Source organism: Ipomoea nil, unplaced genomic scaffold, assembly GCF_001879475.1.
Source record: "Ipomoea nil cultivar Tokyo-kokei standard unplaced genomic scaffold, Asagao_1.1 scaffold0688, whole genome shotgun sequence".
Lineage (NCBI taxonomy): Eukaryota > Viridiplantae > Streptophyta > Magnoliopsida > Solanales > Convolvulaceae > Ipomoea > Ipomoea nil.
Window position 1 is genome coordinate 4,464,132 of NW_017617116.1, and position 19,551 is coordinate 4,483,682.

At 38.6% G+C, this 19,551-nt stretch overlaps 4 protein-coding genes across 8 annotated transcripts; 3 read left to right on the plus strand and 1 right to left on the minus strand.

Moving 5' to 3' along the window:
- The first annotated feature begins 2,134 nt into the window (after positions 1-2,134).
- On the plus strand, positions 2,135-5,235 carry LOC109175688 (protein TRIGALACTOSYLDIACYLGLYCEROL 4, chloroplastic). The gene is made up of 5 exons (XM_019325012.1): positions 2,135-2,557; positions 3,303-3,549; positions 3,843-4,200; positions 4,346-4,683; positions 4,826-5,235. The coding sequence occupies exons 1-5, from the start codon at positions 2,298-2,300 to the stop codon at positions 5,015-5,017; spliced, it is 1,395 nt and encodes a 464-aa protein (XP_019180557.1). The 5' UTR covers positions 2,135-2,297; the 3' UTR covers positions 5,018-5,235.
- A 170-nt stretch (positions 5,236-5,405) lies between these two features.
- Positions 5,406-7,576, minus strand: LOC109175691 (tRNA pseudouridine synthase A 1). 2 transcript variants are annotated; one of them, XM_019325018.1, is made up of 6 exons: positions 7,388-7,576; positions 7,158-7,275; positions 6,710-6,849; positions 6,256-6,618; positions 5,999-6,061; positions 5,406-5,850 (listed from the first exon to the last, which is right to left on the minus strand). In XM_019325018.1, exons 1-6 carry the CDS (start codon positions 7,460-7,462, stop codon positions 5,614-5,616), a joined length of 996 nt encoding a protein of 331 aa, XP_019180563.1. In that variant the 5' UTR covers positions 7,463-7,576; the 3' UTR covers positions 5,406-5,613. The 2 variants fall into 2 exon arrangements, with proteins under 2 accessions (XP_019180563.1, XP_019180562.1); XM_019325017.1 differs by having other exon boundaries at positions 7,158-7,278.
- A 2,046-nt stretch (positions 7,577-9,622) lies between these two features.
- On the plus strand, positions 9,623-13,463 carry LOC109176095. Of its 2 annotated transcripts, XM_019325522.1 has the most exons (4): positions 9,623-9,866; positions 10,219-10,609; positions 10,874-12,745; positions 13,115-13,463. In XM_019325522.1, exons 2-4 carry the CDS (start codon positions 10,260-10,262, stop codon positions 13,251-13,253), a joined length of 2,361 nt encoding a protein of 786 aa, XP_019181067.1. In that variant the 5' UTR covers positions 9,623-9,866; positions 10,219-10,259; the 3' UTR covers positions 13,254-13,463. The 2 variants fall into 2 exon arrangements, with proteins under 2 accessions (XP_019181067.1, XP_019181068.1); XM_019325523.1 differs by lacking the exon at positions 13,115-13,463 and having other exon boundaries at positions 10,874-12,749.
- A 1,073-nt stretch (positions 13,464-14,536) lies between these two features.
- LOC109175508 (late embryogenesis abundant protein, group 3-like) lies at positions 14,537-16,277 on the plus strand. Of its 3 annotated transcripts, none has more exons than XM_019324774.1 (3): positions 14,537-14,903; positions 15,326-15,612; positions 15,679-16,277. In XM_019324774.1, exons 1-3 carry the CDS (start codon positions 14,582-14,584, stop codon positions 16,096-16,098), a joined length of 1,029 nt encoding a protein of 342 aa, XP_019180319.1. In that variant the 5' UTR covers positions 14,537-14,581; the 3' UTR covers positions 16,099-16,277. The 3 variants fall into 3 exon arrangements, with proteins under 3 accessions (XP_019180319.1, XP_019180320.1, XP_019180317.1); XM_019324775.1 differs by having other exon boundaries at positions 15,326-15,492; positions 15,613-16,277; XM_019324772.1 differs by having other exon boundaries at positions 15,326-16,277.
- Positions 16,278-19,551: the final 3,274 nt, after the last annotated feature.

The window sequence follows — 19,551 nt, forward strand, 5'->3', positions numbered from 1 at the left end:
ATTCCTTTCTAATTCCCAATAATTCTATTCATAATTCTATTCATCTTTACCATATAATGTACTTTGAATTCATACTTTATTTCCACCTTATTTTATTCTCACCAAATTACAATTCATTTTCCCATTAATTCATTCCTTCCCACCAAACGCCCTATTAAAGGGTCTTTGCAAAATTTATGCTCATGTCGGCAAAAGTAGTTAACTTCTTCCCATCAATAGAATGACATTTTTATTTGTTACGAAAGTAAATAGAGAGTTTCTGAATTTGTTGTATATTAGAAAAAAGAATATATATATATATATATATATATATATATATATATATATATATATATATATATATATATAATTAGGTTCGGGTGCGGTTGTGCGGTTTAATCTGGGTTATTTATCTCGCTTAAATCAATGTTTAGGATTACCAAAATTTAAAAAAAAAAAAAAAAAAAAAAAAAAAAAACGGTGGCAATTTTGTAATTCTTGCATCTGGGTCAAAATTAAGGTGAGCGGTGCTGTGATTAATGTGCGTGAGTTTTGTATATAAGATGCGTGAGTCTTGTGCGTAAGGTGCGTGAGTTTTGTGTTTAATGTGCGTGGGGTTGTGCTTAATGTGAGTAGTTGTTAAAACTTAAAGTGTGGGCTTTTGTGCTTAAGGTGCGTGAGATTTGTTCTTAATGTGAGTGGAGTTTGTGCTTAATGTGTGTGAGGTTAGTGATTAATGTCAGTAGTTGTTGAAACTTAAGGTTTGTGAGTTAATATTTAAAATGCGTGGGTTTTGTGCTTAATGTGCGTGAGGTTGTGCTTAATGTGCGTGAGTTTTATACTTAATGTGTGTGAGTTTGTGCTTAATGTCAGTAGTTGTTGAAACTTAAGGTCTAGTTAATACTTAAAGTGCGTGGATTTTGTGCGTGATGTTGTGCTTAATGTGCATGAGTTTGTGCTTAAGATCTAACATTTAAGGTGTTTCTTACTTCCAGAGTCCAGACACATGTTTTTTTTTTAAAATAATTTTCATTGATTTGAGCCGTTGATCTAGATTTGATCAACGACTTAGATCTAATAGCACGGGAAGCTATACCCGCACCTGAACCCTTCCATATATATATATATATATATATATATATATATATATATATATATATATATATATATATATATATATATATATATATATATATATATATATATATATATATATATATATATATATATATATATATGGAAACAAATTTTCATATGACTATCTACTCAAATTCCTACACTCCCCTTCAAGTTGGAGCATAGATATTAATCATGTCCAACTTGTTACACACATAACTAACTCAAATCCCATTTAGGACACTCCCCTTAACAGAAAGCTTTGGACGCTACCAAAGTAGACTGAAGAAGCGAGAGCTTGTACCACATCAATACCACGGACAACGGGGTGAGCTCAAAGTGGACCAAACAAGCATGGGATTAGGCACTCTCCGTGAAACAAAAGTTTGGACGCCTCAAATACCGTGAACAAACATCGGGTAAACACAAAGTGTGGCCGAACAAACTTGGGATTAGACCCTCCTCTGAACTGGAAGCTTGAACGCCACCAATACCACAGACAACATCGGGTGACACAAAGTGGAATAAACAAGTTATGACTCACAAAATGAAGAATACAAACTTCGGAAAGGATGACCCAATTTCTTTACAAACGAAATGGAAGCATGCCCCAAACGACAACGAGCGCTCACATTCAAACTCACTTGACAACACCAAAAACAAGCAACAGACTCCAACTTAGCAAACTCATCAGCAGAGATCAAAACTGACTTGACAGATGCATCAAATTTGTTTTCAGCCATACATAGGAAAACAATCACAAAGCACACAAAAATTCAAGCCTGAATATGTACGAGACAAAGCGATCGTGAAGCAAAAAATCAATGACAAAGCAATGATCCAAATACTTTATATTTTTTTTTCCATAAATTTATTTATGATTTTATTTATACAATAATATTAGTAATTAAAAATATAAATATATGGGTCCAATTTTATTTGAAAAATAACTCACATTCCCCAAAAAAAAAAAAAAAAAAAAAAAAACAAAAAAACAAAAAAACTTTGGAAAATAAGAATATCAGCTTTTTGAGAAGGCTGTTGCTTTGGCCATTTCATTTGAAGTCCAACTTCGTCCTGTCCGCTGAGGCATGAAATTTCTCACAATTTTGGAAGAATGAAATGCAGCTCCTAAATTCGAATTAATTCTCTGTCACTTCCAGAGAGATTAGTATTCTGGGTATCTGCCGAAGAGGAAAAAGATGAGGAAGCTGAGATGGGCAATGGACGCTGCAGGGTTTTGGGACTTGGATTTATCGACGCCGGTGACCCTCGACGGTCAGGCACGGCCGGTTCCCGGAGACCCGCTTCCCTTGGGAGCTTCTCGGAGTCCTCGGCTTTCCATGCCCGGACAAGTCGATTTCTTTCAGCGCTTCATGGCCGCTCCCTTTGTCCCTTCATTGGTCGCCGGCCGCGGCTTCTTGCTTCAGCGGGCGCTTTCTCTTAACCTCCGTGAAAATTGGTGAGCAATTCATGTTCATTTCTCTTGCAGTGGATGGGACTTACCCATTCACAGCTCAATTCTAGTCCTAGAATCATTATCTTCATTCATAATTTTATTAAACATTGCTCACTTGCCTCTTGCAATTAAAGTTCAAATTGTTGTCCTCAGTAATTTGGATTAGGCATTACTTGTTTGCACATTTAATGTGGATAATGATATGATCTCGGGTTATGCTCCTCGTTATCGACCTATGAGAGACATAATTTGAAGGAGTTGTTCTGTTCTTCCCAATTGTGAATGACGAGAAGTGGAATGTGAGAAGAGAGAGTTGGTAAAAGGGATTTTATTTCAATTCCAACTCCCCTTTCAATGCAAAGCATGGTGCTACTTAAGGGTTACATAAGAGCTAAAAATAGGAACTAACAATATTATGCTAGGAATAGAATGGATCCTAAAGTGAATATGTGCTATTTAATGCTGGTAATTGATCTTCTGTATCATAAGCTGATGTTATACTTCTTTCTATAGTATAGTTTGCCCACGAATGCATTTTATAATATGTGATAAGTAGCATTTTATTAGGAATAGAATGGATCCTAAAGTGAATAGATTGGATCCTAAATCTTGTGGCATTTTATAATATGTGCTACAATGTTGAAAAAATCGCTAGGCGCCCTCTAGGCGCCTGTGGACCGCCTAGGGCGCCTAACACTGATGTGCTAAGTGAATATTGACTAATCTTGGAACCAACTAATTTTTGCAGGTTTACAACACTGCTTGGTCAGCTAAATGTGCAGAAACTTATCTCTTCTATTAGAAACAAAGAATCTGTACACCCATCAGAATCCTCGTGGCATCAAACTGTTAGGAGACACCTTTCTGACAAATCCCTTTATGCCCTTAATCTTTGTTCAGAGCTTTTGCTAACACCAGAGGATATTTTACTTGTTAGCTTAGAAGCGCATGGTGATGTTAAGACTGCTCGGAAGAAAGCAGTTCTTCACCACAAGGCAAGCTTGTATGCTCTTTATAACTATCGTGTTTTGCTAATTTAGATATTCTCCTTATTTCTAATCCTCTATATCTATCACTTTGTCAGTTTTCACTATTTTTGTTCTGTGATTATCCATTGTATTGTCTTTCATTCTTGGTCCTCTTGATCATAAATAATGCATGGCCCCTGAAATCATAAAAATAGTTTATTTGTTTTTGCGCCTAACTTTACTCTGGAAAAACATTCGGTTTCTTTTTTCAAATACTTCATCGAATATTCTACCTGAGGATAGATATTTTATCGTTGCAGTTTCCACAGCATGATCTTACTGTTGAGGCGGCTTTGCCTGGACTGTACATTGATCAGCTTGGAAATTATTGGGACGTACCGTTTGCTCTTGCCTTTGATCTTGCGTCAGTTGCTTCTGAGTCTGGTATAAGTTATCATCTATTAGTCAACCACAATACGGGTTCGCCTAAACAGTGTCAAGGCCAGCAGCCTGCCAAAGAAATACCCCCTTCTTTACTTCCGGGTTTATGTGCCAAAGGTGCGGTTTCCTTGACGAAAAGTGTTGACCTCTGGAGAAGTGAAGCGCCTCTGTTGAAAATGGTGCAACCGTATGATATATTGTTGTCCAGCCCTCACATTTCTGCCTCGGGCACACTTGGTGAGATTTTCGAAGGAAATTGATTGTGTTGCCACTGCTATCATGTCTGGATTTCGTGACAGTTTTTAATTTATTGGCTTTTTTTTTTTTTTTTTTTTTTTTTGGTTTATGTTTAATATTTTTGTGTTCCTCTCTACCATTTTAGGCTCTGTTGTATCTGCATATCTAGGAGAGAATTCAATTAGATCACAAAGTGAGGATGGGTTACCAGCTTTCAAAAACTTTTCACTTCGAGCCCAAGGAGCAAATGCTGCTCTTTCAGCGGATCTATTTGCATCCTTCTCCCTGACTGCACAGCATGGAAATTTCCAAAAGCCCTATCTGGATTTAACTCGGTTACATGCACGCCTTCTTATCCCATCTGGGTCAAATTTTATTTCTGGTGCGGTTTCTGTGGCACGTGATCTTTACAAGTCTCAAATACCAATTACTGAAGCAATCCAAGCAGTTTGTCCCAATGTCATGCTTTCATTTCAGCAGCAGGTAAGTCTGGTTTTGAGTGATTACTCGTTACCACTTCATTAAATTTAATATCCATATATCCACGAGTGCTTGGCTGTTCTAGCTTTGTAGGGTTCTGAATTTACCCTTGCTTATAGTGACCTTGATTTGACATGACCTGCAGATTGCCGGGCCTTTCAGCTTAAGAGTTGATTCAGAAATAGCAATCGATTTCAAGGACTTTCGTCCTAGAGTAAAGAATCCTGTATTCGCACTCGAACACTCCTTGCCAGTTCTTGGCTCTGCCAAGGCTGTCGCTTGGTATTCACCAAATCAACAAGAGTTCATGGTAGAGCTTCGGTTTTTTGAGAGTTGAGATTGCTTGGTCAAGAAAGAGCAACAAATGGAGCATCTAGTTTACTTAATTTCTTCATGTCAGTGCAGCTACCTGCCTATTCTTTTAGTGCATCTTCAAGAATTGTAATTTTCAGAATGACACTCTTTTCCCATTCACTTTATTATGGAGTGTTTTTTCTCACATCTGTATTGAATTTACATTCTCTTTATGTAAATGGGTCATTCAACATTTCAACATGATAGTAATACTACAATAGTACTATTAACCTTTTTGGGTTACTAGGAAAACTCCCAACCACTATCTGATATCTGAATGTGTACTAGGTAAATTCTGCCTTGTGACTTTAGCCAGCAAAGGATTACAAAGTAAATCCCGCCTTGTGACTTTGGTTGGTAAAGAATCACAATGAGGTAAACCAGTCTAAGTTGTCTATAACTGATCGGTTCGAACTAAGAAAGCCAATAACAGTACTATTAAGTGATTGATGTTTATCCCAAACAGGACTACCCAGAACCTATTTACATATTTCAGCATAATGCAGAGATGATCAATCTCTATTTTCAATACATTAAGCATCTACTCTTAGACATGTAAAACATGTAGATTTCACCATTTCAAAAACATGGAAGCTTGCATGTTTTTATGCTATGATGCATCCCAAAACTAGTTACTGGGCTACCTACTGGAAGGTGTAGATGTTCTTCTTTATAACTGATAGCCTTAAGACAGAGACCATGGGGTGGAACCGACAATGCATACTTTGCAAGTTGCTTTCTATCGCGAGATTCCAAAATCTTGGGAACGATATCGGGTGGAACTGCTTCCCTTCCCACTTGAAGCAACACCGCCACCTGCCAAATCATAGTATCTCATATTCAGAAGCTACTAAAAATCATGGGAAGAATCGAAGCATACCAAGAGAGCAACTTAGCATAGTTATCAACAGCACAAGAATCTGTAATTAGTTTGATGGGCTTATGGTGGGAATGAGTAGTGTACCATGTTTCGAACTTGTCGATAAAGAAAACCAGACCCTTCAACTTCAAGCTGCAATAATGGCCCCTGCATAGCAGCATCACATTAACAACTTTTAATTTTTAAAACCTTCAAATCAGACACAGGGTAATTGGGGCCGGGATATTTGGGATCACGTCACAGGCCTAGAAACTTAAGAATGAAAACGCAGAAGCTTTTCGAGTGCTGCTTCTCCCAATCTTTCATTTAATAGAAAACTAAATTATAAATTTCCAACGTACTGTTTCAATCACATCAAAGCGGGAGATGGTCTTCACTGGATCTCGCACCCGTTCATTCCGTGCTGCATTGGCGAAGGCTGAGAAGTCATGCTTACCTATGAAATGCTTTGCAGCATCTCTCATGGCGTCGGCATTAAGTTTATAAATACTGTGGTAAGCATAGAGCCTCTGGAAGGGGTCCATAATGGCGTCATTATAGATCTTGTACTCATAAATCTTACTAACGACAGAAAAACGAGCATGGAATTCAGGGGCTGCAGGGCCAATTTCCCGGACTCTAACATCTTTAGGAAGCAGACCATTTAGTGCCTTGTGGATGCCATCCAGGGTGTCATAGTTAAAAGGCGTAAGAAAGTGCGCTACCTGAAACCAAACAAGATCCCATCTCTATTTATTTTTATTAATTCATCTAAACATCTCTTTTGATTCACGTGAGTTTAAGAGGAAAGCAAACCTGACCCAAGGCATGAACTCCTGCATCCGTTCTCCCTGCCCCAACTAGGTTAAGATCTTTGCGGTCTAGCTTTGTAATTTGAGTTAAAGCCTGTTCCAAAGCGCACTGCACTGTCGGTATTGATGGTTGATATTGCCAACCTATTGAATGTTCAAGGCTGAGGGTGGTTAATAATTAACAAAAGCAACCCCCAAAATGGTGAATTTGAAGAGCATCCCAATTCCCAACTTAATTCAAGGGATCATCAATAAGCAACTATACAAATCACTCTCGGCAAATGAATCATATATCATACTAATGAAGCACAAGAGATTAGAACTACAGACAAGAAGATTTCATAACAGTTAACATCACATTAGTATATAGTAACAGCAGATTAAAGGGCATTTACTTAGCATTAGAAATCCAAAATAATCAAAGAGAAGAATGAAGAGCGGGCATATTAGACCTGAAAATCGGGTTCCATCATAGGAAATGAGTAAGCGCCACTTGTGAGAAGGAAGAGCAAGAGTTGGGAAATGAAGGTCGGTTGGGTGATGATGTTGACTCTCTCCGCAGCCCAAATTCTGCTGATTCCTCCATTAATGTCAGTATATATCACAGTAAAGAATGCAAATGAATAAAAACTTGGATGTATATAACCGGAATGGAATGGAATGGGAGGAATACAGTGGATACCGGAATTGAAGGAGAAGAAGCAGCTTCAACGAGATTTGGAAGTGAAGCGAGCCCGACAGCTGCCGAGAAACTCATGCGTCGCAACTCGCAACTGAGCAGTTGTCTCGTCGTCGTGGTGCTTCCCGGCGTTTCTTACCTCACCGGCGACGTTTGCTGTCATCTAATCTGTTCTCGTGTCGTGTATTTTACTTTGGGCCTCTCTTTTTGCTACTTAAATTGGGCCAGTCACCATATGTTTTTCTTATTAATTTTTTTTTTAATACATTTTAGGCTATGTTTGGCAATCTTATCAGAAAAGCTATAAGCTCAGAGCTCAAAGCTGAAAAGTTATAAGCTCGGAGCTAAAAACTGAAGAGCTGTTAAGCTAGCTGTTATGATTGAAAGTGTTTGGTAAAATTAACTTTTTGATAAGCTGATAAATGTAGAAAGACTAAAAATGACATCTTCATAAAATTTAAATTAATTTATTTACATATTAAAATTTAACATTTTGTCCTTAAAAAAATTAACATTTTGAAATAAAACTATACGCATAATCATGATCTAGCATCTCATAATAAAGTAGCAATATTGTTGCAAATATAATAATAATAATAATAATAATAATAATAATAATAATAATAATAATAATAATAATAATAATAACATTTGCGGTAAAAATTGCGGTTAAATGAGAGGAGGAAAGGGTTTTATTTGGAAGAGTAAATTATGTCATTTCTTTAAAATAATAAGGATAAAGATGGAAAAAAAAGTTAGGAAGCTATGAGCTTATTTTGAAACGCTACTTTACCTAAAGGCTCTGTTTGGCACAACTTATTTATGAGCTTATAGTTTATTTTAAGCTACTAATAAGCTATAGCCTAAAATATATATAGTGTGAGGTTCAAGTGCATTTAAGTGTTTCCCGTGCAGTTGTGCTGTTGATTAATGTGCGTGAGTATTGTGCTTAACATGCATGAGGTTTGTGCTTAATGTGCGTGAGTGTGTACTGAGTTTTGTGCTTATTGTGCGTGAGTCTCGTGCTTAAGGTGCGTGAGTTTTGTGGTTAATGTGCGTGAGTGTGTACTTAATGTGAGTTGTTGTTGACACTTTAAAGTGCATGAGTTTTGTGCTTAACATGTGTGAGTTTTGTGCTTAACATGCATGAGTTTTGTACTTAACATGCGTGAGTTTTGTGCTTAATGTGTGTGAGGTTGTGCTTAATGTGAATAGTTGTTGAAACTTATAAGTTGCGTGTGTTTTGTGATTAACATGCATGAGTTTTGTACTTAAGATGCGTGAGGTTTATGCTTAACATGCGTGAGTTTTGTACTTAACGTGTGTGGGGTTGTGTTTTTAAAAGTGTTTTGTTTGTGTGCTTAATGTGCGTGTGTCGTGTACTTAAAGTACGTCAGTTTAATGCTTAATGTGATTCCAAACGCACAACCGCACAAGAAGTCTCAAATGCACCTGATCCCTTATATATATATATATATATATATATATATATATATATATATATATATATATATATATATATATATATATAATTAGTAGTGTAGATATTTATAAAATCTTATAAAACTCATATGATTTGTATAGAATTTTAGGGAGGATTTTAATCATAGACATACTAGTAGATGTCCATCCTCCAATGAGGAGATGGAATAAGTATAAATAACATCATGGGACTCATTTTGTAATAATCCAAGCGGTCCAATTGCTTGAATGAAGATAAATGAGGATGCTTGGCCAGTGAGAGTAGTCACGGAATAAAGATGAACAAAAAAAAAAAAAAAAAGAGAAGAGAAAATGCCAAAACAGTTTTAATTAGAAGGGGTAAATGATATTGTAAAGTTTGAAAGTTACTAGATTATATGTAGCATTTCAAAGTAAACTATTATTTTAAGCTATTAGCTTATTTTTGAAACATTATCAAATAAAATTAATAATTGATTAGTAATTTAAAATAAGCTATAAACTCCTAAATAAGGTATGTTATCTTAAAACTCACTACTATTGTCAATACCTTTTAAAGTAAAATTATTAAATAGGCCATATCACCTTAAAAAATTAAAAAAAGAAATATAAAATATATAGCAAGCAAAAAAAATAAACAAAATAAAAATGATTGGAAAATAAGATTTGACCCAAAAAACTTCCAATGGGGCCATCCAACAATTTGATGAAAGTTAGGGCCCAAAAGAGCACAATTTGATGAAAATTAGGGCCCAAAAGAGCTAATAAATGTTAGGGTAAATCACATAGAAACCCCAAACAACTGCAGAATCAAATCCCCACCCAAGCGTGCAGCAACACACAGGGACAGGGTCACTTCAACTTGTGTATCGGAGCCCTCAACTCCGGCCGGTCGTATGTGCCGTCGTTTTCTTTCAACGCTGTCCATTGTCCCTCCGCCCTAGCCAAATAATTCCAGGAGCGGCGAAGCTCAAATTGTAGTGAAGTCGTTCGAAAATCGAAAACCCCCCTCTATCTACAGGTAATTTGCTTTTCTCCTCCAACCTAAATTTTGGATATTGCGATTTTTCCCATGAATTTTCTCGAATTATATTACTCGACTAAAAACGGATGTGACGAAATTGCTTCTGCCTCTCCACGGATTTCTTCTCTTCGTCATGTTGGTCTCCGGATTCAGGTTTTGCGATGCTCCAACATCAATTAGGGTTTCTCCCGGAAGCCCTGCATGTTTATGGCATCGATTGTGTGTTCAAAGCTTTAAACTTTTTCTGTTTTTTGTTTTGTTTTTTTATCCCCTTATGGAATTGCTTGCTAGAGTATTGCTTTGTCGTACGAATGCGTGAAATTTGGTGTCTGAAGTAGATTTGTTTCAGTTTCAATTCGCTGAGGATTTTATGCTGCTGCCGCCTTGGCGATGGCCTCCAAGAAAATCATTGCCGTGTGCCAATCGGGAGGGGAGTTTGTGACCAACAAAGACGACGGGTCTTTGACGTACACCGGCGGCGAGGCCTACGCTCTAGACCTGGATGATCAGACGACTTTGGATGATTTTAAGCAGGAGCTTGCTGACACCTTCCAGTGCGTCACCGATGGTATGACAATAAAGTATTTTCTCCCCGGGAACAAGAAGACACTCATCACTGTGTCTAAAGATAAGGACCTCAAGCGCATGATCAACTTCTTCCAAGACTCCGATCAAGTCGATGTCTTTGTAATGGCAGAAGAAGCTGCTGTTCGTAACGTGTCCATCATGCCTGCCAGCAGGTAATTGGTGTCTATAAGTACTGGGTAAACCCAGCATTTTGACCCGAAGATAAACCAGACTAGATTGTCCATAGCTGACCGGCTGAAACCAAGAAGGCCAATAGGCCGCCTCGTACGGGGAGTTGAACTTTAACATTGTGGTTACAAAGCCAACAGTCTTGACCAATTTGATTGTTTTTTGGGCACCTGACTTTTCATCTGCATTGTGATGGTTAATAGTGGTGTGTAGATATTAATATTGTATAGAGTGGTTTGATTGTGCAGGTCGAGCAGGACGACAGTGTCAGAGGCCACCCTGACTCCTCCCCCGCCTATGGATTTGATCAATCCTAATGATCAGATTGTTGTCGACACTCCCATTGATATCAGTCCCATTGGGGTCTTCCCTACCATGAATGACGAGAGGCATCGTCGGGCTGCTATGCAGTGGGAGAACACCATCACCGGTGTGGACCAAAGATTCAGTAGTTTTGCTGAATTCCGAGAGGCTTTGCACAAGTACTCAATTGCCCATGGATTCACTTACAAATATAAGAAAAACGATAGCCATCGTGTCACTGTGAAATGCAAGGCAGACGGTTGCCCTTGGCGTATATATGCATCGAAGTTGGCTACGACCCAGCTAGTATGTATTAAGAAAATGAATGCATCTCATACATGTGAAGGAGCTGCTGTAAAAGCTGGGTACCGAGCAACAAGGGGATGGGTTGGAAAAATCATAAAGGACAAGTTAAAAGTTTCTCCCAATTACAAGCCGAAAGATATTGCCACTGATATTAAGCGCGAGTATGGCATTACACTGAACTATTCTCAAGCATGGCGGGCGAAAGAGATTGCAAGAGAGCAGCTTCAGGGTTCTTATAAGGAAGCATACACTCAGATACCTCTATTATGCGAGAAAATAATAGAAACAAATCCCGGTAGTCTAGCAACGTTTGCCACAAAGGAGGACTCCAGCTTTCATCGTTTGTTTATTGCATTTCATGCTTCGATATCTGGTTTTCAGCAGGGTTGCCGTCCTCTTCTTTTCCTTGATAGCACTCTTCTTTATGCGAAATATCAAGGAACGCTATTGGCTGCAATAGGTGCAGATGGTAATGATGGTTTCTTTCCAGTAGCCTTTGCGGTTGTAGATGAGGAGACTGATGACAACTGGCATTGGTTTCTGTCGGAACTAAAACCCGCTGTCTTAACAACTCAACCTATAACATTTGTTTCTGATTTCCAAAAGGGTATTAGAGAGTCATTACAGGATATATTTGGTAAGGATTGTTACCATGGTTATTGTCTTCGATATCTGGCCGAGAAACTAAATAAGGATCTGAAAGGGCAGTTTTCACACGAAGCAAGACGACTTATGGTCCAAGATTTGTATGCTGCTGCTTACGCTCCAAAACTCGAGCTGTTTGAGCGCTGTGCTGAAAGCATAAAAGCCATCTCGCCCGAAGCTTACAATTGGGTCATAAGAAGTGAGCCAGACCACTGGGCAAATGCGTTTTTTGGCGGGGCGAGGTATGACCAGTTGACTTGCAATTTCGGCCAACCTTTCTATGATTGGGTGGCGGAGGTGAATGAGTTGCCCATAACGCAAATGGTGGATGTTCTACGAGGGAAGATGATGGAATTGATGTATACAAGACGCGCTGAATCCAGTCAGTGGGTTACAAAGTTGACTCCTTGTATGGAACAAAAGCTTCAGAACGAGATTGCAACGGCACGATCGCTCCAGGTACTACTGTCACATGGGAGCACATTTGAAGTTCGGAGTGAAACTGTCGATTCGGTAGACATTGACCATTGGGATTGTAGTTGCAAAGGGTGGCAGCTTAATGGGATGCCTTGCTGTCATGCTATCGCTGTTTTTGAATGCCTCGGAAGCAGTCCCTTCGATTATTGCTCCCGATACTTCACAACCGAGTGTTACCGCTTGACATATGCAGAATCCATTAATCCTGTCCCGAATGTGGAGAAACCAGTAAACGGTGACCAGCAGATAATAGCTGTTGTAACTCCTCCACCGAATAAACGCCCACCCGGTCGACCAAAGATGAAACAAGCTGATCCTATGGACATAATCAAACGACAGCTCCAGTGTAGCAAGTGCAAGGGCCTCGGCCACAATAAGAAGACTTGCGAGTAAGTTTCCTGTCCTTGACACCTTTCATTCGCATCTCCTTTTTAAGGATCATGTCTGTGACTGATTTTATTTATCTGGAAATTAGTAGATTTTCTTGCAGATCACTGCATGTTAATATGTTATCTCTTGAATAGTAGGAAGTTTATCCTCTGAGAGCTTCTGCATTTTGAGATGCCTGTCTTCTTGAATGGATATAAAGTATAAACCACACTGGGCATGTTAAAACCCGAACAATGAAACATAATGTGTTGAACATAATACATATATATAAATGTAAATGTGCAGTCAAACTGTTGTCTTAGATTGAGATGAAACATATCATTCTTTAGCATAAACTAAGAAGCCATTGTTTTTTGGTTTGAACACAGGAAGGTGAACAGGATTGAAGTGGCTGAACAAGAACAAGAACAAGAAGAACAACCAGAATCCTTACTTTTAACGGGGATTACAACAGAAGAACCCGAACTCGAACCCTTACCCGAACCTGACCCCCAAGGAGGTGCATGATTCACTGTCTTGTCGTCCGTCCGTCCTATGTACTTGTAAAGCTCTTTCTTTCATCGCCAGATACATCTCCAATGAAATGGGAATTCATAGAAAACTTTAGGTTAAATTAAAGCTTTTTTTTTTTTTTTCCTTTTATTTTGGGGTTGTAATCACAGAACTTTTGTAGTCCTTTATGGTTAGGTAGATATAAAATTCTTAGTTTCATAGAAATACTGCACTCTACCTTTTGGCCATGTTTGGTAACATAATTAGTTTATCAGTCAATTTTGACTTGTTTGATCACTATTAGTTGTTTAACTTGGTTAAACAATCTATACAAATGCTTGATTAATTAGTTTTTTGTAAAATCTGTTTAACGCTGTTTTTTCGATCAACTTTTTAAGAAAGTTATTTTGCATGTAATTAATTATAGCTAATTTACCCTATCTTTCTAAAATCAATTAATACTAAGAACTAATCATTCACCCCCTTTGCCATTCACCCTCCCCCATCTTTACCATTATTTTCTCCTATCTTTTATTATTCCTATTAACTCAATTAACATTATCCATTATAGTTTCCAATAACCTTGGTTAAAATTTCGCTGAATTAGTTTAATTTTGTAATTCTATAGGATGTATATATTTGAGTACCATGAAAAATTGTTACTGCTTGTAGTCCTAGCTCATTGGTGAAAAAAAAATGTGTTTGAATTACTATGTGGCCTTAGTTGATTGGTGAATTTTTTTTCTAACATTTTGAAATAATTTCTCAATTCTCAAAAAAAATTTTAAAGAAAAATTTCTAATTTTTCATTTTGGTGAACAACTCCTTTGTGTTCAAGTTCCAGCAGTCCTGTTTGGATAGAAAACTTTAATTGACTTGTCAAAAATTTGTGTTTTTGTATTTAATTTACCATATAGTCCTAATAACTAATCGAGAAAATTTAAGTTAACATGTTGGGTTTGAGCATAATTTGGAGGGTATTTGGATGTTGGGATTGAACTTTTTGGGAGAAAAAATCTAAGTCAAATAAAAAAACATGACCAATGAACCACTGCCATGTGTCCTAAGTGGACCTCAACCGCCGCCATTTTTACTAGGAAGTCGGTGAGAGTGGTGATTAGATCCTTCTTGAGGATGCTTATAGCTTCTCTCAAAGTTCAAACCATGTACACGTGGCACTCGGGTGATGAAAGTTCGACACTTGTCATCCAACCGGTACCCCTCTCAGCCACGTAGCATTCCACCATTCCTATATTATCCCTAAACTAAACTTTCATCTCAAACAATAAACTTCAAAATCTCATTTTCCTCTTCAACGTTCAATCACGAAAGCAGATATTAAAATGGCGCGACCAAGCATTCTTAGGCCGTTGGCGGTGGCGATGCTCATTATGTTGGCGGCGGCGGCGACGCCTGCCATCGGAGGCAAATACAGCGCCGACGACGAAGACGACGAGCTGTTGGAAGCGGCAATTGAATCGGAACTAAAGACGGCGGTGGATGATGCTCGGCACAAGGAGGCGAAGGATGAGAGTTCGGAGTCGTGGACAGAATGGGCTAAGGATAAGCTCTCCGGGGGCCTTGGTCTCAAGTCTACCCACCACGACGGCGACACCTACGACGCCGCCAAGAACACCAAGGACAAGATCACCGACTCTGCTTCCGGTAAGTAATCTCCCACACTGTTGCAAAAATCGGTCTAGGTGTCCTAGGGTCTAGGCGTTCGATTTTTTGTCTATTTTCTGCCTAGGTGACAGGCTGTCTAGCGACAGCCAAGTTAACTCGTTCATTTCGATCAGCTCACTCTGAATAATTATATATATATATATATATATATATATATATATATATATATATATATATATACCCGACTAGTTTGATACTTTTAATTTTTAATGATTTTTAATGATTGAAGTCAAAGTGCAAGTCTAGCACTGTCTTTTTGACACTGCCTAGCGGCATCTAGATTCCGCCTAGGCGCTGTCTGAGGCCGGACTAACATGCAGCGGCTACTGCAAGCATGATCTCCCACTCATTTCGAGTTAATTTTGTATTTTGAATTGTGATTCAACGTTTTTGCAATGCAGGAGCAGGGCAGTATGTAGCGGGTAAAGCGGAGGAGATTAAGAGAGCAGCCTCCGACAAGGCCGGAGAGGCCAAGGACAGTGCGTATCAGGCGGCGGGGGACGCCAAGAAAAAGGCTGCCGAGGCGGCGGAGAAAGCTTACAACAAGATGGGGGAGGCCAAGGACAAGGCGGCGGAGACGGCCAAGCAAGCTTACGACAAAACCGGCGAGACCAAACAGAAGGCGGCGGAGAAAACCGGGGACACAAAGAACAGGGCATACCAAACCGCCCAGGACGCAAAAAATAAGGCGGCGGAGACGGCCAAGCAAGCTTACGAAAAAACCGGCGAGACCAAGGACAACGTGAAACAGAAAGCGGCGGAAACAGCGGAGAAAGCATACGAGAAAACGGTGGAGGCCAAGGATAAAGCATACGAGAAGGCGGAGGAATCTTCGGATAGGAGACGGGAGGCCGAAGAAAAAACCCGACAAGCCGCGAAGGACGTGGGAGAGAAGGCGGCGGAGAAAGCAAAGGAAGCAAAAGACGCGGCGGCCGGAACAGCGAAGAAAGCTGGAGAGCAAGGGAGCGAGAAGATGGGATGGGCGAAGGAGAAAGCGAAAGAAGGGTACGAGGCGGCGAAGAACAAAGCAGGGGAAGCCTTGGAATCTGCTAAGGACACAATCGCATCAAACCTGGGAAGCGCCAAGGAGAAGTCGCGGGAGATGAAGGACAGCGTTGTTTGCAGTGACAAAGCATGCAAGACCAAATCCAAAAACCGCGACGAGGAGCTCTAGCTTTAATGTAATGCCACTTTTTCTTGGCTTTTTGGATGTTGTTATAAAGATGAAGTATCATGTATAAGACTATAATGTATTTGCTCATCATGAAAATGGGGTTTTGTTTGTAGGCATAAATATTTTGGGACTCCAATATCGCTATAGGCCCAAGCTAATAATATGAACGAGTTTGCAATCAAGAATGGGTTTGAAAGATTAAGGAAAAAGAAGGCCTGTTCAACTATATATTAGGGCTAATGGGTTATTGCGTACTAGATAAGTTTGCTCCACATAAGTTCAAGTCCAAACTGAGATTTATGGATCAATTTCAAGCTCAAAATCGTATATTATTTTGTATCGGGGATTCTGATTTAAAATGATATTTTAGATGATTTACCTGCAATAAATAACAGATTATGTACATATTTTTGTTTTATAAATTATGTAAATACATAATGAGTGTACATAATAGGTTAATATGGACAGAATTTCTTCCAGTTAAATATTCAATTTGGATCATAGTCAAAACAATACAGTTCCCCATCTTTTAGGGTGTGTTCGCAGATGATAATTAGAATTAGAATTGAATTGAATATGTATCAAATACTTGGTAATGGTAATTTAGTAAAAATATTTTACATATTTGGTAGTAGGGTATAATGAAAATGATTATCAATAATGATGTTTGGTGCCTGCATGGATAGCTCAACTGGTTATAGAGGTGAAACTTTGAAAGAATGATCAGGGATCGAGTCTCACCAGCAGCAGTGCGGGGGCTCCTTGTGCGCAGTAAGCACCGGTTTAACCTTTGTGGTTCATGTTCTGTCGAGCTGTGGTGTAGGCGGTTCATGTTGAGTTGAGTCACCATCCTCCCAAATGAGCTGGGGTGTAGGCAGGCGGTTTATGTTCAGTTGAGCACCGGTTTAACCTTTGTGGTTCATGCTCTGTCGGGCTGGGGTGTAGGCGGTTCATGTTCAGTTGAGTCACCATCCTCCCTAATGCGCTGGGGTGTAGGCAGGCGGTTCATGCTCTGTTGGGCCGTTCTTCCTTTTGAAAGAATAATGATGTTTGGTTATGAATGATTTTATAATGGGAATAAAGATTTTAAAAATATAAGACACAAAATTAATGAAGATTTTAAAAATATAGACATAAAATTAAGACAATTGATTCTAATATAAAGACATCCAAAACACTAATATGAAAAAAAAAAAAAAATCTAAAAGTACTATCCAAAGGAATGAGCACTACTGGAAATTATGAAATTTTCGACCACCTGAAAGTGATCTTAAATCAAGACGAAAGTTTTGTTCCGACCACTTTTGGTATCAGGAAAAACCTTTGTTGCTATTTCCGACCACTTTTTGAACTTTTTGGTATCAACTTAATTTAAGATCATTTTCAGGTGGTCGAAAATTCCATAATTTCCAGTAGTGGAGAATGGATAAGGCAACGAAAATGGATGATACCATTATTTTATTTTGTTTGAGTATGCCCCATTATTTCTCCCACTCGTTTTCCTTTCGTTGTCCACTTGTCCCTTCCTCAATCGCAAGGTGAACACGGTTTTATGTTCATAATTTCTGAACTATAAATTCACAATTACAAAAGCTTATAGTTTAGACAATTAAAAAACTCTACGTTTATAATTACTTAACCATATGTTCATAATTATTAAACTATATATACATAATTTTTGAACTTCATATTCACAATTATTGAATCTCTATATTCATAATTAAAGAACTATATGTTCATAATTATATTCACAACTCTATATTCATAATTATAGAATTATATATTCATAATTTTTGAATTATATATTCATAATTATAAACAATTTTAGAATTGTGTCCAACTTGTAAGGTGGACACAATTCCACAGCATAATTTGCCTTCCTTCCTAGTTCCCTCCCACAAATGTATATTTATAAACAACCCAAGCTTGCTGGTTCGTAGGCCACGTCATTACATATAGCCATATAGGTTTTGACTTATTTAATTAAATTTAATTAAATAGGTTTCTAAATAAGACTAGGTTCGACCTTTTTTACTAAACAGGCCAGTTTATAAATCTCAATAAAGGGGTCTGATCTATTTTCACTCTTAATAGTAAGTGTGAGTGTTGACCAAATGATAAAAATAAAGTCGTAATAATTTAAACAAAATGATGCTATTTTAGATTATGATTCAGAATGTAAAATGAACATCCATGATATAATTTGCGATTAGTACATTTGTGGGGCTAATTTGAGACTTTATTTTCACTTTTTTTGTCCAAGTTGAAGACTTTGAATTGACGTGCAATTTTTTGATTTTTGAACCATTAATCGTGTCTCCAGCCCAATGGAACAAGCTAAATCATCGGCATAAGTAATGCAAGGTGACCAAGCTAATTAAGGATGGCGTTGCTTTGTAGTTTGTAGCCACACAAAACAAATATCGTCTGAGTTGTCAAAATCTGAACCGGGCCGCGGGGACTTGGGGAGACCCGGAAAGATGCAGCGAGAGGGAACTGGGAAGGGACAAGTGGACAACGAGTGGGAGAGATAATGGGGCAAACCCAAACGGAAGCCACTAAAATTTAATAATTCAAACGGCGTTAGGTAGCAAGCAACATTAATTTTGATCTTCCCATATTTCTTTCCATCTCACATGTTCTGTTCTCATAACATCACTACCGTCCACGCTTAAACGTCACCTCCGCCGGCCTAGTAATGTCAATTGTACCCGCACCTGATGGGAAACCTGATTCCCCGCTCTTACAGAGACGGAGATGTGGACAAAAATAAGGGATCGGGGATGAGGTTAGGAACAATTTTAAATTCTCCATCAGGATAGAGATGAGGATGAGGAGTACTCTCCCCGCCCCGCCCCGTCCCCTATATATATATATATATATATATATATATAGCCACACAACACACACATATGTTTTACTTCGTATACAATATATAATTTTAGAAGCATTCTTGTCATTGTGTGTCATGCTTAAGAAATGCATATTTAAATAACATGTTTAATTGTAAAATATTAAATACTACTTTTAAGTTAGGGATGAATATATATGCGTTATTTATTTAAATATTTTTTTAATGTTTAATTTTTATTTTTTATAACTTATTAACGGGGTGGGGATTCCCCATCCTCGAATAATCCCCGTAGGGATGGGGATGGGGGGAGTTTTCCCTTCCCCGACGGGGATGGGGACGGGGACGGGGAATGAGAAAAAGTCGGGGGCGGGGATGGGGGTATGTCCCCCGCCTCCACCCCACCTCGTTGACATCCCTGCGCCGGCCCGTCCATCTATCGTCTACTGCTTGTTTCTTTGGTTGAGACCGCCAACCGCCGACCCCCACCCGACTACGACCACCACCGCATGTATACTCTAACCCTGCAGTGTATATAAAATCAAACTGAATAATAGTTTCATATATTTGAGTGTATATTATCTATTGAAATTGTAGTTATA